This window comes from Desmodus rotundus, chromosome 3, assembly GCF_022682495.2.
Source record: "Desmodus rotundus isolate HL8 chromosome 3, HLdesRot8A.1, whole genome shotgun sequence".
In the NCBI taxonomy this organism is placed as follows: Eukaryota; Metazoa; Chordata; class Mammalia; order Chiroptera; family Phyllostomidae; genus Desmodus; species Desmodus rotundus.
The window spans coordinates 98,971,098-98,988,664 of NC_071389.1; the positions used below are offsets into that span (position 1 = coordinate 98,971,098).

A 17,567-nucleotide genomic window follows, 5' to 3' on the forward strand; every position below is an offset into this window, starting at 1 on the left:
CTAAGCCTCTCCTCATTGTTTTGAATTCTTGTTTCTTCATTCTTTCGGGGTTGAATGTTTATTTCTTCCTTCTGCTCCAGATCGTTGATTTGAGTCCCGGTTTCCTTCCTGTCACTGTTGGCTCCCTGTACAATTTCCTTTATTTCACTTTTCATAGCGTTCACATTTTCCTCTATTTTGCAACCATACTCAACCATTTCTGTGAGCATCCCAATTACCAGTGTTTTGAACTGTGCATCTGATAGGTTGGCGATATCTCTTCATTGCTTAGTTGTATTTTTGGATCTTTGATCTGTTCTTCCACTAAGGCCATATTTTTGTGTCATTGCACCTGTTAAGTAGTAAAGGGCGGAGTCTTAGTTGTTTGCTGTTTGCCTGGGCAGAGGAGCCCACGCTGCTGCTGCTTGTTGCTCTTTGTGGGGGAGGGGTCAGAGAGGAAACAATGCTGCTTGCTAGGCTCTGCTCTCTGCTGGCTTTCAGTCACTTCCTCTGCTACCCACAAGCCAGTGGGCCCTTCTGGTACTGATTCCCAGGTGGGTGGGTTTGTGTACCTTGTAGGAGGACCCTTTGGGTTTCTCCAACTAACTCTCACGTGAGTCTGGGAGTTCTTCCTCCTGCCTCAACCCCCACAGGTTTTTTCAGTCAGAGGTTTTGAGGCTCTGTTTCCCTGCACTGGAACCCTGGGTTGTATGGCCTGTCTCGCTCCCCAGTTTTTCCACCCCATCTGCCAGCCTCTGCCTCACCTGCCCTGGTCCTCCATCCACTGCCTTGCTGCCAGTCCTCTGTTCCTCCTATGAATCTAGATGAACGTTTCTTCTTTAACTCCTTGGTTGTCAGACCTCCGTACAGTTTTATTTTCTGGCAGTTATGGGTAACTTTTTTTTTTTTTTAACTTGTCTGTCTTTTGGTTTTGCAAGTAGTCAGTGTATATCTACCTACGCCTTTGTCTTGATTGGAAGTCCAGGTTTTCAGTTTAAAAGTGTGATCGTTTGTTATTTATTACTTTAGTACCTCATATATCTGTCCTGAATGCCAGGCAGGTTAGGGTAATAGAAGACCAGATGTTTGAACTACAGCCTTGAACCCCAATTGGTAGAAATTTTTCTGAAAGACCTCTCATGTTGCATTTTGTTAGATGATCCACTCTGACCTCTGCAAAGTCATACTTATTTGTGATGGAGACCTGTCACGGCTCCATTCAGGAATGCTGCGCTTAGCTAGTTTAAGTTGTGGGGCCGTGTGTTGTCCACTAAATAATTTCAAATTGCTGGGCTTTAGGGCTTGTCCTTTCTGTTACACAGGTACATTTTTGGGTCTTTCTTCATGGCCAGGTACTCACACATTGCTCCATAACAGACAGCCCCTCGGTAAAGTGAGAGTTAAACACGGGCCCAGGTGGGAACATTGCCTTTCTATCTTGTCTTAGAGTCACACCAGTGTGTGGTTTCACTATCTAGCCTGTGATATTATTCCTTTGATTTTCGATTTGGGCAGCATAGCACAGCAGTTAAGACTTTGGACTCTAGAGCCAGGCTGTTTGGTTTTGAATGTGAGCATTGCCACTTTGCAGTGAAGGATTTCTTTGCGCCACAGCCCCCTTATCTGTTAAATTGGGATAGTTATTGGATTTTGCCAGGGGAACACATGGTAAAAACCTAGTGCACCAGTCAGCCTTCCTTGCATTGGTAAAGAATAAATTATCTAAGTAGTAAAATATTCCGAACACTGTTTGATAAGCTTCACATAAGCATTTGGTCTAATTATTAACACTACTCAAAATGTATTCTGAGCATTGTGGTATAATCTAGGAAAGATATGCTCAGTGTTGCAATCTCTCAGGCGATCCTTGAAAGGAAGGATGTAAATCTATATGCATGTCAAGCATCATGCAGTACTGAATAGGTATACCTACCTCCTGTATGTGCTTCTGCTTTCATCATTCCTGTATGTGCATACTTATTGATGTTACAAGTCAAATTTGATGTTGTTTTAATACGCTCATATAATAGCTTTCTTCTCTCTTAGTGGATACTCCAATATATGTAGGAGTCTATGGTATAATGGCTGCTTAAACTGGGTTAGATGATATAATCCCCTGTCCAACTTTTTCGGCTCTGTTATTCTCTGTGTGGTCTTTGAAGTAACTTCAGTGGAGAGGATGATTACTATTTATTGCATTTTATACCTCAGAATATTGAGAACTTACCCTGTAAAACCTGCCTCCTCATACCCTCCTCTCTTGCCCCATGCACACATGAACTGTTTTATTCTTCCCTTCCTGCACCTTTTCCACTTTTCCCCAGGATGACTATCGGGTCTGTATGGACTTCAACATTATTCGGAAAGATTCTGTCCCTGTTTGTCCTGTGGATGCTTCAGGCTGTTTCACAGCAGAAGTTACAGATTTCGTGGGACAGTATGTGAAGGTTTGTGACTGAATGACATAGAAAAGTGTTGGTTTCATCATATTTTTTCATTAATCATTTTTTATCAAATAGCTTCCTCATCTGGGGTGTTTTTTTCCAGGAAATTGCTTCTGTTTTGTTTTCCTTTCTTTCAGCACATAAAATCAGAAAAGATAGATCACGTTATCAGCTACATTCTCAGGGGCTAGTATCATCAGAGGAGGCATGCTATAGTTTTAAGCATAGGAATTTAAAAAATTGGGCCCCGACTAGTGACTCATGAAGCATCTTTGGGACTTTGGGGTAATTATTGCTGATTCAAAACTTCAGTACCTCAATGGTGTGGAATATACTTAAAAAGTACATGAAGTTACAAGGTATCTCAAATATGGATCAAGTCTTTTTAAAGTACCTTTGTTATTTGTGCTTTATACTCTTAATAAAAATAACCAAATACCAGATTTTAGTAATATACTTAATTATATTGTGTTACTAAGTACTGTAGGATATTTTAATGGCTAGATTTTAATTTTTTTTTAACAGGATGCTGACAAAAACATCATCAGGACCCTGAAGGAACAAGGCCGACTACTTATTGCCAGCACCTTCACTCACAGCTATCCTTTCTGCTGGAGGTAAGGAGAAAAGAGTTTTGTAGTTAGAGTTTTAGATTTGTGCGTGCACTTAATGTATGTGCCCATTCCATCAATCTGTGGTTTCCATCTCAGTTGCATTCTTTGGAGTTAGTGTTTGGAAACTGCCTTTTTGTTTCAATAAGAATTTTGTGAATGCATACATTTACTTCTTCCTCAGGTGTTGTCTGAGAAATATAGGCATAGACTGTAAAGGAAAAAAAATAGTCTTGTGCTCTACAGAAAAAAAAAAATCCAGATCTTCCCTACTGTTGCATTATCCTGTGAGTCTTCTTTATTATGCCCTTTACAAACTTCACTTCTGACACTTGTGTTCCAAAATATTGAAGGTTTTTTCCTCCAAACCAAGCAATTTTCTTTGACACCATCTGGGATGTCCTATTATTTAATTTAATTCCAACACTATTTACTCAGAGATTTAGGGGTCAAACCCAGAAGAATGGGACACAAACACACACTCACTCACTTCAGGTGCCAGTCACAAACCCAAGTTTCCCCCTGATCAGCAGACTGGCTTGAGATCAGATGTTCCTACTGTCCCCTCCTTGGGTTCAATTAATTTGCTAGAGAGGCTCACAAAACTCCTGGAAACACTTATATGTATTAAAAGATATACATGAACAGCCAGATGAAGACATATACATAGGGAGAGGTCTGGAAGGGTCCTATGAGCAGGAGTATTTGTCCTGTGGAGTTGGGGTGCTCTCCCTTCCAGTATGTGGATGTGATCTTCAATCTGGGAACCCCCTACACTCTATACTTTTGGCATTGAATCAGGAGGATGGGGACAGGGCTGAAAATTCCAAGCTATTGGGTTTGGTCTTTCTGGTGCCCAGCCCACATCCAAGGAACGCATACAGAGTCACCTCATTAGAACAAAAGACACTCCTGTCAACCAAAAAATTACATGGGCTTTAGAAGCTCTATGTCAGGAACTAGTATCCAAGACCAAATATTAGAACTAAAGATGTTCCCAGTGCTCTTATCACCTAAGAAATTACAAGGGTTTCAGGACCTCTGCCAAGAACCAGGGGCAAAGGCATATGTATGTATGTACATAACACATATATGTATATTTTCTGTTATCTCACTAAATATGTTTGCGTTGGGTTCACATTTCTTTAAGATAAGACATACCTAATATTTTCTAATGGAATTTAGTGCGAAATATGCAATATACCATTTAAAGAAGATTCTAAATATGTGGGTGAATTAGAATGTTTAGTAGCATCACGTTTTGTCTTTGCTGAAGTTGATACCATTTTTTAGACAACTGTCACACACCAGCAGAACTATATGAGGACATTTTTTTCTTATATTGTTTTTTTGATAACTTTTACCTTTCTTGGTATTGTGTAGGGCCATGACCAATACTAAAGACAGACATTAGTTTTGCAGTAAACATGAATGTTGGTGGAAGGCCAAGTTGATGGCGGTGACATCAGTGAGAAACTAATGGTTGTTGCTACCCCGGGTACCTGCATACCTTAGTCTCACCAGCCACACCTCCATGTCTGCTTCCCCAGGTCGGACACTCCTCTCATTTACAAAGCGGTACCTAGCTGGTTTGTGCGGGTTGAACACATGGTAGACCAGCTGCTGAAGAACAATGATTTGTGTTACTGGTGAGCAATAAGACATGCGTCTTCATAATGTCCTTTGTCATATAGTTACTAAGTATTGGTTTATACTTCCCCCATTTATAATAACTTTAATAACCATCTAGGATGTAATGAAGTAACATTCTTTTTATTATAAGGCCTATGGAGGAGTCTTTTTTTAACCCAATAGAAATGAGAAACTGCTGTTTATGCAAATTACAGAATAGAATGACTGAAAAATAACTGGCTGAACTTTCAGGGTAAATGTTTAGTTTTGAATGTACCTACAAAATACATTTATAATATCACTTGAACCTTGAACAATGCAGGGGTAAGGGGCATTAATCTCTACATTAAAAAATCCATATATAACTACAGTCAACTCTCCATATCCATGGATTCCCAACATTGGAGTTGACCCTTTAACAACACGGGTTTGAGATGCACAAGTCAATCAGTTGAAAAAAACAATTGCATATAATTGGACTCTGCTGTTCACACACATAAATTATTCAAGGGTCAGCTACTGCTTTTGATGCTTGTTTAGTTCCTTGTCTGTGCAGACTGGCTTCGTTGATAAGCACTGCAGGGACAGAAGCCTTGCTCTTCCCTAATGTCTGACCATGGAGAGGTATTAGTTCAACCTGTTAGAAAAATAAAATAGGTTGACTCTATGTATCACAGAATAATGTTTTTCACTGAGATTTTGGAGGGTAATTAGTATTTTTTACTTCCCACAAGAACTTAAAAGCTGCATTTAATTTTGGAAGAATGGTCAGAATCTCAGGCATTAAAAATAAAAGGCTATAGCTTTCTCTTTTTTTCTAGCAAAGTGACCCTGATTTCTCAAGAAAAAGCAGGTTTTTTTCTTTTTATACCTAAGGAGTTCTTTAGCTTTCCTAATGTGTGATGGGCTTACTATAGAATGTTAGTACGAAAGCCTTGTGGCGTGGTGCAGGCCTAAAATCTGGCATTTAGGACATAGGACCGAGGACAGAATGTTCAGGAGCCTAGGGTGCCCTGACTCAACCGTAAGTTCGGGAAGGTTTATTGCAAAGCTGAACCTCAAAAGGATAAGTAGTCATTTACCAATCAGAGGCAGTAGAAACTTGGGGGAGTGGTGTCTAATACAAGGACTGCTGGGTGAAGGTTATCAAAGTGGGCAGATGATACTAGAGAAAGCAATGAGGTGAGGAAGCCGAATTTGAGGGACTTGCCTCATTGCTTGAGCCTAACATGAGTACCATGGGGACTGCAGGTGAGCCTGGAGAGGCAGCTACCAGGTGGCTACCAATAGCCTGCCTGTTCAGAGTATTATTTTCTAGGTGATTGGTTGCCTGTAGTGTAGTGAGTTACAATAAAAGAACTATTGCATAAAATACCCAGAAAGTCGATATTAATGGGACCAGACTAGCTAGTGTGGCAATCCTAGTTGGAGTGTAGGGTAGGGAAGCATGGGTGATGTCGGGAGATATTAAAAAACATCTTCACTGAAATTAATTCATGGCAGATACAGCCACTGCGAGTCATCTACTGCTGTCCATGCAGAAAATAATCTCCCAGGAGGAGTGAGCTCAGCCTTTCCAGAGTGTTTTTGCAGATGCCATTTACAAATTTACTTAGTAATGTTGTTAGGTGGTTTGGGTTTCAGACCTGTTTATTGCAGGGTCCCAGAGTTTGTGCGAGAAAAGCGATTTGGAAATTGGCTGAGAGATGCACGCGACTGGGCAGTTTCCAGAAACAGATACTGGGGCACCCCTATCCCACTGTGGGTCAGCGAGGACTTCGAGGAGGTGAGGCTGGCGGTGTTTTTGTATGTTGATTTTTGTCGAGACCATTTTTGTTTGTTTCATCTGAATATGAGGGCAAAAGAATATGGTCTCTTTCTCTTTTTTCCCCTTCTTTCCCCTTCTTTTTTTTTTTTTTTCTTATTTTTCTTTCCCTTAATCATGAGTAAATAAGAATGTTAGCATTTTAAGTTTATTTTTACTTTAGTTTTCCTTAAATGCAATTTGTGTTTTTCTCTGGGAACACACATTAAATTGTTCGTGTTGCTCAGATATTTTTTTATTCTTGTGAATTATTAATGAATAGAACAGACTCTACCAGGGGTATCAAAGTAATTTTCACCGGAGGCCGCATCTGCCTCACGGTTGCTATCGAAGGGCTGAATGTAATTTCAACTCTGTAAGGAGTAGTTAACAGTTAAGGAGTAGTTACATTTATACAGTCCTAAAGTTATTTCGGCCCTTTGAAGGCAACCGCAAGGCTGATGTGGCCCCTGGTGAAAATGAGTTTGACACCCCTGCTCTACACCCTTCACTTAAAACAATGAAAAAGGAAGACTAAAAAAAACACTAAAGCATTGCAGACTTTTAATCTGAAATTAAATGATGGTTTGAGTATATGTGTACATAAATATATATATAGGACTTTAAATGTATTCCCGTGATGGGACCTTCTTTTCCTGTCTGTTGCTGAAAACTGAGAGCATTAGAATTAGAGCAGTCATGAACTTCAGTGTCCCAGGGACATCTGTAAATTTCCAGTATGAAGGGACCTGAAAGGCAACAGTAAAGTAGCTGAATTAGAAGACTTTTCAGGACCGGTCAGAAAGATGCAGAGAACAGATGCAGAGAAAGGGGAACAAAGTTCACTAGGTAACAGACAACCACTGAGTGAGAACTGATAGTGGTCCATGTTGGTGCTGCTATCTGTTGGTGCTGCCCCAACAGATAATGAGTGCTTCCTGTTGTGAGTGCCCCAGCTGGGCCCATCTCTCAGCCTCCTTACCTGGACATAATTCTGACATCTTGTAATATGACTATTTGGATTCAGCACAGTAATTTAGTTCTAGCTTTGACTTGGGAAGATTTCAGCTTAATGAACTGAATTCAAGTGCCAGAAAGAAACTTAAGATGTCTTAGAGTATGAGTCTAGCCATTTCACTTCCGCTGGTTATTTTCGACAGAGATGTGGACATTAGAAACCCCCAAGAAACACTTGTTGAGATGATGGCTGTGAATGTTTAAAATATTTTCTATAGAGGGAAACTAGGCAACCTCAGAAAGGACAAAGACCCTGACAAGGAGGAGGCCACCAAGGGAGGCTCAGCTTTTATTTATTTGGTTTTTTTAAAGATCTTATTTATTTATTTTTAGAGGGAATGGAGGGAGAAAGAGAGGGAGACAAACATCAATGTGTGGTTGCCTCTCACGTGGCTCCCCCTGGGGACGTGGCCTGCATCCCAGGTTGTGTCCTGACTGGGGATCAAACCAGCGACATTTTGGTTCGCAGCCCCGTGCTCAATCCACTGAGCTACACCAGCCAGGGGTAGCTTCAGCTTTTATACAGAGTGGCTGTCAGCTCCAAGCAGGAAAGAGCTGACCCTTCTAAACAGATTAGCCCTTCACATGAAATGGACAGCTAATTCTTCAGAAACTATTCACTACAGAAAATAGTCTGGGGTAGACCAAGACATGTGCAGGGGTGGAGGAAAACACCCAACATCTTCCCTGAAGTCTGAACAGCACCTCCCAGGGGAGATACATTGTAGGGCCTCCCTCTGATGTGGGGTACGTAGCAAAGAAGTGAAGTATGCTCACCTCTTCAGACAGTCACCTGTAGTCTTTCATGAGAGTAAGCCATGATGATGATAACTATCCTGTAGATCAAAGGTTTCTACAACTAAACTTCAATGTCAGCAGAAATTAACTCTGTGTGATCTTTGCCTCTCTGGCACTCCTGCTTTTTAACTTTGTTTTGACAGATAGTATGCATTGGGTCAATGGCAGAACTTGAAGAACTGTCAAGAACAAAGATCTCAGATCTCCACAGAGAGAGGTCAGTTTCTGAATGCTTGATTCATGTCAGTTCTATCATTCAGAGAGCTTTGGGCTGGATCCTGGCCTGTTAAGACACGGGTCTCTGTAGTGGATCATAGAGCTACATATAGAAATCAAACACTCGTTTGCTGAATTACATTGGTCTTGATGACTTGTGTCATAATGAGGAAGGGTGACTTCTGATCTTGAGTTAGCTGTCAGAAGACTTCTAGTTTGAGCACCTCTGGTGCTTTCTGTAAGCCTGTGATGACTGCTGATGTTTCTGTTCATAGATACATATGAAGAGCTTGTCAGGAATTGTGTTTCCTGCTGGCATTTCAACTGCAAGTTCTGTCGTGCTTAAAATTAATAGAAATGGTTATATTTTTGTTCGTTAGCATTGACCATCTGACCATTCCTTCACGCTGTGGGAAGGGATTGCTGCGCCGCATCTCTGAAGTGTTTGACTGTTGGTTTGAGAGTGGCAGCATGCCCTATGCTCAAGTTCATTATCCATTTGAAAACAAGAAGGAGTTTGAAGATGCATTTCCTGCAGACTTCATTGCCGAAGGCATTGACCAAACCAGAGGATGGTATGTTCCTGGTTCTTTCAAGTGTTTTGTTGATTTGATTTAGTTTAGCAATTATTTTACTGAGCACCTAGGATTTATCTGCTATGTGCTGGGAAGATTATGTCAAGTGAGAGAGGCTCTGCTCCTTAGCACCAAGCAAGCCATTACTGTCTTTTAAGTAGGAATTTCTGTCTATGGTAGGGTATAGTTTCAGAGATTTAATTATTTCACTGACATCCTGGAATATAGAGATTTGTTTCACTGGAAATTTAAATGATACAAAACACTTAATATGTGGTCATAGCTTGATCACCTCAAGTCATTTATTCAAATGTCAAGTGGTTATTTACCTACAAGATAACGGATGGGGTACTACAAATGTGAAGAGGAATACTTGGAAATATGCTCAGATGCTAGATTAGCCTTCCAAAACTAACATTTGAGAAAAATCTAGATTTTAAAAAAAACATGGGGAGAGGGTTTTGGCGTTGGTTTTGGTTTTATCTGGTGCCTTATTTAAAGCAGTAACCCTCATCCTCTTAATTATAAAAAAGGTTAGTTACCTTCTCTTTGTGTATGCTCTTGATTGGCCCAGGTTCTAATTATACTTTCATTAGTAATATTTCTAAGGGCTATTTAAGGAATGTTGGTGGTGTTTTTGCTTTTGCAAATTGTAGTAGCCATCACAAACTGATTAAATTCTACCCTTAATGCTTTGGTATGTGTTGTTTTCAGTTTACAGTCCATTTACCTATAGGAAAAGCTACCAGGCACAATCTCCTATTCCTAAGGAGTTTCTCTAAGGAGTGGTGACAGCTGACAACTGATAATAGTCCTTATATGTGTTCCCTTATACACTGCTTCCCTCCCCTTTACTCAGTTGTGGGCTGCCTCTCCTATGTACCAGAGTCCTCCTAACATACCTTAGAGGTCAGGTGTTCATGTTAGACATGGAATCTGGTCTGTGACATCACCAATTCGTGTCTTATGATGGTCTTGGAGTGCAAAGTCAGGTTAGAAGTGACATAAGAGCCTCATTTAACTGGTATAGCTTATAGGGATGTGATGCTAGCTCAAATAAATGACATATGTGGTAGCTGACAGAATAAAAAATTTTCTCTGCTCCTATAGTCTATCTTGACTTTGGAACAAGAGTGCTTTTTGCCTTTTTGGCCTTGTGGGGTGGTGGGGGGGGGGTCATCAGACAATCCCATATGACCTTGTGCTAATGGCGACATACATCTGATTTTCAGCCTTGTGTTTTGTGGGGAGGTCCTGAGAGGCCACCCATTGCTGCCCTGGTGTGCTCTGCCTTATGGCTGTTCAACTGGCTTCCCAAGAAGGGCAATATGTTGTACTATCCTCAACTGGGGTCAGTACCTCGATCCAGGCCTTTATTTGCTTTAAGTCAGGTTTTTTTCTAATTGGAAGCTCAAATGTGATTGATCTGCAGTGGGTCTTACATGTAATTTTTCAACGATCCTGATTTTAGTGTCACTGGAATTAAAATCTTTGCCTTAAGTGATTATCAATAAGTGTAACACATCACACGTAGAAATTCAGTTCAATAAGTAAACACAGTTTTTTCCCTGTGCTAGACTTCTTTTTGCGGTTTCGTTTTGTTGTTTGTTTTTAACTTTCTTTGTGGGATTTTTTTTCCAGGTTTTACACCCTTCTGGTGCTGGCCACAGCTCTCTTTGGACAGCCGCCCTTCAGGAATGTGATTGTGAATGGGCTCATTCTTGCCAGGCAGGTGTACTCCTTTGTGTCCTGACGAGTTCCAGTTCCTGTTCCCCTAACCACTCTTCATGAATAGAGGAATTTAGGAATGCCGGCTCTGTTCTTACCACTTTTTCTTTTCTGCTTCTATACTTCTTTCTACTCTTCCTTTTCATCCAGCTCCTGTTTTTGTGTACTTTTGTATCTTTTGCATTCTGTCTCCACACTTCCTCTGTCTTAAGAGTTGGATTGAAAGCTAAGCATAATGGAGTAGGTAAAAGGGAAGGACTTGCTTGGGATAATTCTAGTGATGAAATAACATTTGTCGTTTTCGACTTTTTTTTTACGTTCTTTTGGTTATAGCTCTTATTCAATCTGTATACTGGTCCTTTATGTAGATTTTTGTTTTCTTTTTAATATATGAGGAAATTATGAGTTCTAGAGGTTTCTGGTTTTATATTGGAATCCTTTGCTTACACTTCCTCAAGTTATTAAAAGTAAAACCTAAACAAAAATAAGAAATTAAAAATGTTTACATACATACCCAGCTTTATGTGCCATGAGGGGGGAGGATGACAGTAGGCCTGTTGTGAAAATTTATACATCTTTACTCACTTAATCCCCAGAACTACGTAAGGTGTGTTCTTTCATTACCCTGTTTTGACATTTGAGATACAGAAAAAGTAAGGTCAAACAATAAATAAGTGGTGAGCTCAAGTGTGCTATTTCAAGTATGTTATGTAAATGGAATCATACCATATATAACTTTCTGGGAGTGGGGTTTTTTTGGGTCAGTGTTATTCCCTGGGTGTTCCTCAGGTGTTTATGTATCTGTGTTTCCTTCTCTTTGCTGTGCATGACCCAAAGTTTGACTATTCACGTGCTGAAAGACCTTGGGGTTATTTCAGGTTTTTGCTGACAATGAATAATGCTATGAACTTTGTTATAGGTTTTGCATAACTGTAGACTTTCATTTCTCTGGGATAACTGCCTAGTCTGTATTTTTTACTGTTAAATTATGATGTCTTGCTACCTTTATCTATCCTGAAAGTTCTTCATTGACTCAACACAGTATTTAAAAAAGAAGCCTACGGATATTAACAAAACAACTTTGTTGTTGTACCTTAACATTAACTTGTATGCCATTTGCATTTATATATTCCAATTGAAAATATCTATAACCATATGTAAAGATACTGTGAGGTTGACTTATTTGACATCTCACTTTTGTTTTTCAAGTGATGGCCAAAAAATGAGCAAACGAAAAAAGAATTATCCAGATCCACTTTCAATCATCCATAAATATGGTGCTGATGCCCTCAGGTATAAACTGGTGCTCTGCCTTATGTGTATATGTCATTTCTTATGTAAGCACCTCTCACCTCTCATTCTGTTAATCATATTCCTTACATTTGGTTTATAATTAGCTTTTTAAAATGTATCTCTGTTTTAGGAGGAGTAAAATTTGTATGGTGTTAACTTAAACCCCTTGCCCCTACCCAAGGTGTTTTATTAAATAATAATGACATTTCCAAATCTAGAAATCTTTTAGGGGACGAGGACCTCTGTCTAAGTTTTCCCATCTTGTTGTTGGTGTTACATCATTTATTTCTATTTTCTACTTACTCTTCGAAAGAGTCATAGGAGGTATGTTTATGCTAGAGCAAGTAAAAATTAATACTGAAAAGCTTTTAGAGAATGTGAGCTGCTGCTTGAAATAGTCAGTCGTGAACATTGAGTGTTCAGGTCAAAAGCCTCTCTGTCCTGTCTCCTTGTGAGTCTGGTGCCTGCATGTGTCCTGGGCTGCTTCCTCTTGGTTCTGCCACACCCACCACCGATGGCCTGAGCTGAGACCAGCACAGTGCGTGCCTCTAGGTTGGTCCAGTGCCACATTTTGTTGTGGGGGCTACATCTCCTTTTATAATTTGCTGGTTCTCGTATATGTAAAAGTAAGAGCTTTGTCATTTTTATATAGACCATGAGAAGACTACTCATAATTACCCCCTTTTTAGAAGAAATGATCATTTGGGTGTTGCCCTGTCAAAATGTCACATGATAATCGGTACCATCTGCATTCCTTTTTTGTGTAAATTTTCTTTTCCAGATTGTATCTGATTAACTCCCCCGTGGTAAGAGCAGAAAACCTCCGCTTTAAAGAGGAAGGTGTGCGTGATGTCCTAAAGGATGTGCTACTCCCTTGGTACAATGCCTATCGCTTCTTCATCCAAAACATCCTAAGGCTGCAGAAGGTGTGGACCAAAGTGCTGTGGTTTGAGCTGGATGTGGGGTGAGGTGCCTTCCCAGCTATGTTGAGCTTGGTTTGCTCAGGCCCTATGGGTGGAAGCTCAAGAGACACTTGGGAATCCATAGATGAAGGTATCTGGGGTCCTTGCTGGGCCAGGAGCATGGGTTGGAGCTAAGCCATCTGGGCCGACTCACCTATACAGACACAGGAGCCTCACCTGTAAGAGTTGCTTTGGGTATACATTTAGCCACTGCCCCTCCCCTCATGGAACCGGTAGGGGTGACATGGTGGAGCCAGTGAAGAGTCAGCTACTGTCTGAGATTGAATGTCCAGTAAAGGCTGCTGCAAATGGATGGTCAGGGAAGGCCCTTTGATGGGGGCGTTTGGGCTGAGACTCCATACATACGAGAAGTTCTCATTGGGTTGTTAGGATTTAAAGTAATGATTATGATGTATGGATGTATTGGAAAGTTTCATCCTAGCAGTTATGTTTCGCCCACGAGCCATTCTCTGAGAAGCCACTTCCCCTGCCCCACTGACTGCCCTTGGGCCAGCAGGCTCCATTACGCATGTGCCTGTCTGCACTTTTAATACTCCATATGGGGTCAGGGCCCAGATACCGTTCATCTTTTTACCTCAAGCATCTTACAGATAGAATTGCTTAGTAAATTACCGTTGACTAAATATGTGATGTTATTCCTTCCTGAGAAACTGGTTGGAAAGCTGAGCTTTGAACATCACATTCTAGCAGTCTGATTGATCACTTGCTTCCTGCTGCCTGTGGCTTATCTAGGTCTGCTAATGAACCTTCTGGGAGGGATTTTTCCCTGTGGTTTGAGAAAGGCAGTCACCTTCCTAAGACCCCTGGTGTTCCTGGCTTTTGATTACTACCACGTCTTTGGGTCAACAGTCCACTTTGCAGGCCACCTGCTAGTCTGGAGCCTCATCTGGGCATGGCAGCAAGACATCAGTTCCACCCTCAGGTGCTTAAGTCAGGGCAAGGATCAGCATGGCCTTTCCACTGCCACTGGTGATGATGCTGTGTGACTAGGGATAACTGCGGTGGGCCTTCAGAATTGAGGAAGATTTTTCAAAGGAAAAAGAATGGGTGAAATAGAGCATTCTAGGTATAATGAATAATAAAAGCTGAGACACTAATTCCTAGGGCTCATTTTCAATTTATAGTCAGTTATCTAGAGATTGCCAGTTTTTCTGTCTTTCCTTCCTCAAATTTAAAGTAAGTAAACCCCATACTTACAAGATTTTAGAATACTTCTCAATTCATAACCATTCCTTGGTGCAGAGGAATAATTTTTTTCCCAAAATTCTCCTTACTTCACTCAAAAATGTAATTCACTAATTGAGGACTTAATGTCCCCAATGTAGAGCTTATCCTGAAAATATTACTGAGAATTAGAAGTGTAGATTGCCAATAGGTCTGGACTTTGGGGGCAAGGGCAGGATGTGGCTATTAATTTTGGTTTAAGTGCTTTAAAATGTGCGTTTCTTTACATGAATTTCCCCCAAGCATGCAGAATGTTACAACAATTGTCAATTCCTAGGAGGAAAAAGTGGAATTCCTGTACAATGAGAACATGGTTAAAGAAAGTGCCAACATCACAGACCGGTGGGTCCTGTCCTTCATGCAGTCACTCATTGCATTCTTTGAGACTGAAATGGCAGGTACGTCTTTCTTTAACTGTCCTCCCAGGACTAAAGACTCTTCTCTATGATTGCCCTTTAGATACTACTTTTTACATATAAACTTAGAGTAGATTTTGTAGAAATTTTAAGAGACAAAGTAGTATGGATAAATACTTGTTTCTCTTAACACTCAAATAAAATTTTGTTAAGTCTTGTTAGTTGTAGAAAGGTGTAGAAATTCCCAAGGCCCAGGGTATTGTCTCAAGGGATGTCCAGGGACGTTATCTCTCCACCAGCACCACATGGGCCCATTGAATCATAGGCTTCAGTGTTGGATGGTTCTGCTACCTTTTCCCTGGCGGAGCATTGCCTGATCTATGAACCTCGATTTCTTTCTGTGAAAAATAACTTGTCAGAGTTATTATAAGGCTCAAATAGAGGTCATATACATATGTATGTATCTCAAATAGAGATCATGTACAAGTAAGTGGCAGATAACAGATACTCAAAAAGTAGTACTTGTTAATAGTTGGCTTTTTATTTATTTTCAGGTCTGCTTTATTAAATAAGTAGTCCTTGAATAGTCTAGAAAAATTAGGAAATACAGAAAAGCAATAATGAAGTAGACATTTCTCTATATTTCTGTTTCCTAACAACATGAATTTGGTTTTATATAGAGGTTGGGGAGTTAGGTTATGATGGTTTTCTTGAGGTTTGAAATAGAACAATCATTAGTCAGGGAGAAATGTTCCAGAAATTATTGACTAGGATACCTGAGGTGGGGATTCCTTTTTCATACCCTGGCAAGTTTGACCTGCCTCCCTCAGCATCCTGTGGTTGCCAGGTGCTTCTGTGCAGGTGCCATACTCATCAGGTTGAGGGGCAGAGCCAGTCTTTGTTGCTGACACAGGTCTGCCTCTCCTCCGCTGGAATAGGTGCCTCTACACTTGGAACAATAGGACAGTTAGTCCAGGAATTTCCATATGTTTATCAGTCATCCTGAAGGACTATTTCCAACCCCTTATACATTCATGATTAGGATCATATGACTGTCAAGCTTTTAGAGATATTGTGGGTTCAGTTCCAGGCTACTACAGTAAAACAGGTATCCAATAAAGAAACTATCACAATAAAGTGAACCACATGAATTTTTTGGTTTCACAGTGTATATACGTATTATGTTCACACTAAGGCTGCAAAAACATTGTGTCTAAAACAGTGTGCATACTTATGTTTACCCATCATCTGAGCTTTCACTACTCTCTTTGCTGGTGGGGGTTCTTTCCTCAATCTTGATGTCTGCTGATTGATCACAGTGATAGTTGCTAAAGGTTCTGGTGGCTGTGGCAGCTCCTTCAAATTAGACAATAATGAAGTTTGCTCCATCAGTTGACTCTTCCTGTCATGCACAGTGATACTGCGTGATGGCATTTTATACCCTCAGTAGAACTTCTTTCAAAATTGGAGTCAATCTCAAATCCTGCTGTTTTATCAGATAAGTTTATTTAATACTCTAAATCCTTTGTCGTCATGTCAGCAGTCTTCACTGCGTCTTCACCAGTAGTTATGCAACTCTTTCATTTGAACACTTACAGGCCATTGTGGGTTTATTAATTGGCCTAATTTCAATGTCACTGTGTCTTAGGGAATAGGGTATGGGAGAGAAATGGGGGGGGAGGGCGTCAGTTAATAGAGCAGTTGGAACACTCATTTATCAATTAAGTTTATAATCTTGTTAGAATGATTCATGATAGCCCCAAAGCAATTATCATAGTAACATCAAAGATCATAGATCACCATTACAAGTGTAATAATGAAAAATTTTGAAATATTGCAAGAGTTACCAAAATAAAACAAAAACAAAATGAGCAAATGATGTTGGGAAAATGGTGCCAGTAGAGTTGCAAGGTTGCCAGAAATCTTCAATTTGTAAAAGAATCAAAAGAACAAAAAATACCAAATATCTTTCAAGCACAATAAAGCAAAGTATAATAAAATGAGTTATCCCTGTATTTCTCCCTAGAAAGCCTGTTCTGTTTTATTTATAGCTCTTGCTAAGTTTCTCAATGACAGCATGAAGGATTGTTTGGGCTGGGTGGTTCTCTGTGGTGTGGCTGGGCTTTGTGTTGTACAAGACAGCAGCAAGCATGACTGGTTTCCCTTGCCATATGCCAGGAGCACACACCTCCTTGGTTGTGACAACCAGAATGTCTCTCCAGACATTGCCAGTGTCCCCTGTGGACAAAGTTGCTCTGGTTGAAAACATTGGCCTATATTATGCCTCTTAACATCTCATTAGACCTTTTTGTTTCAGTCTTACTTGAGGTACAGAGCAGCACAGTAAAGGAAGTTGGGCTTTTGTACTGCTGCAGCACTGCATAACTCCTGGGAAACATGCTTCCTGGAGTCATGTCATGGGCAGTATTGGCCTCTCATCCACACATATGGGGTTTACATATTCCTCACTGACAGGAGCTCACAGGATGGTGTGTGTGCACCCCTAGACACTTGATGATCATAATGTATGTCCTCTGTGAATGAGCCATTGTAATTGCTTCACTTTGGTTCTTTCTGCCCTTAACAAGCTTGGCAGCCCTTGGATGACAGGGAGACTTGTTCTTATGTCCATCCTTTCCTCAGCTACCCCAAATGCTTACTATATTCTTGCTGCCTGATTGATTGGTCTGTCTTTTAGCCTACAGGCTCTATACCGTGGTGCCTCGCCTGGTCAAGTTTGTCGATACTCTCACCAATTGGTATGTCAGAATGAACCGCCGAAGATTAAAGGTAAGTCCAGACTGTTCTTTGGAAGATCAAAACGTCTAGGAAGTCTGAAAATGCATACAGCCAAGTGCTCTCAGTTTTTGAAGCAATCTTTTTCTTTTTGCATTGCATATTACCTAT

At 40.5% G+C, this 17,567-nt stretch overlaps 1 protein-coding gene across 1 annotated transcript in view; it reads left to right on the top strand.

Annotated features, from left to right (window-relative positions):
• IARS1 (isoleucyl-tRNA synthetase 1) overlaps positions 1-17,567 on the top strand; it is a 98,540-nt gene that overhangs the window by 36,311 nt on the left and 44,662 nt on the right. The window contains exons 11-21 of the mRNA XM_024551051.3: positions 2,304-2,426; positions 2,949-3,040; positions 4,585-4,683; positions 6,326-6,452; positions 8,429-8,502; positions 8,882-9,076; positions 10,718-10,804; positions 12,014-12,097; positions 12,879-13,023; positions 14,582-14,702; positions 17,359-17,450. Coding sequence (XP_024406819.1) covers positions 2,304-2,426; positions 2,949-3,040; positions 4,585-4,683; positions 6,326-6,452; positions 8,429-8,502; positions 8,882-9,076; positions 10,718-10,804; positions 12,014-12,097; positions 12,879-13,023; positions 14,582-14,702; positions 17,359-17,450 — 1,239 coding nt within the window. The remainder of the gene's footprint in view (positions 1-2,303; positions 2,427-2,948; positions 3,041-4,584; positions 4,684-6,325; positions 6,453-8,428; positions 8,503-8,881; positions 9,077-10,717; positions 10,805-12,013; positions 12,098-12,878; positions 13,024-14,581; positions 14,703-17,358; positions 17,451-17,567) is intronic.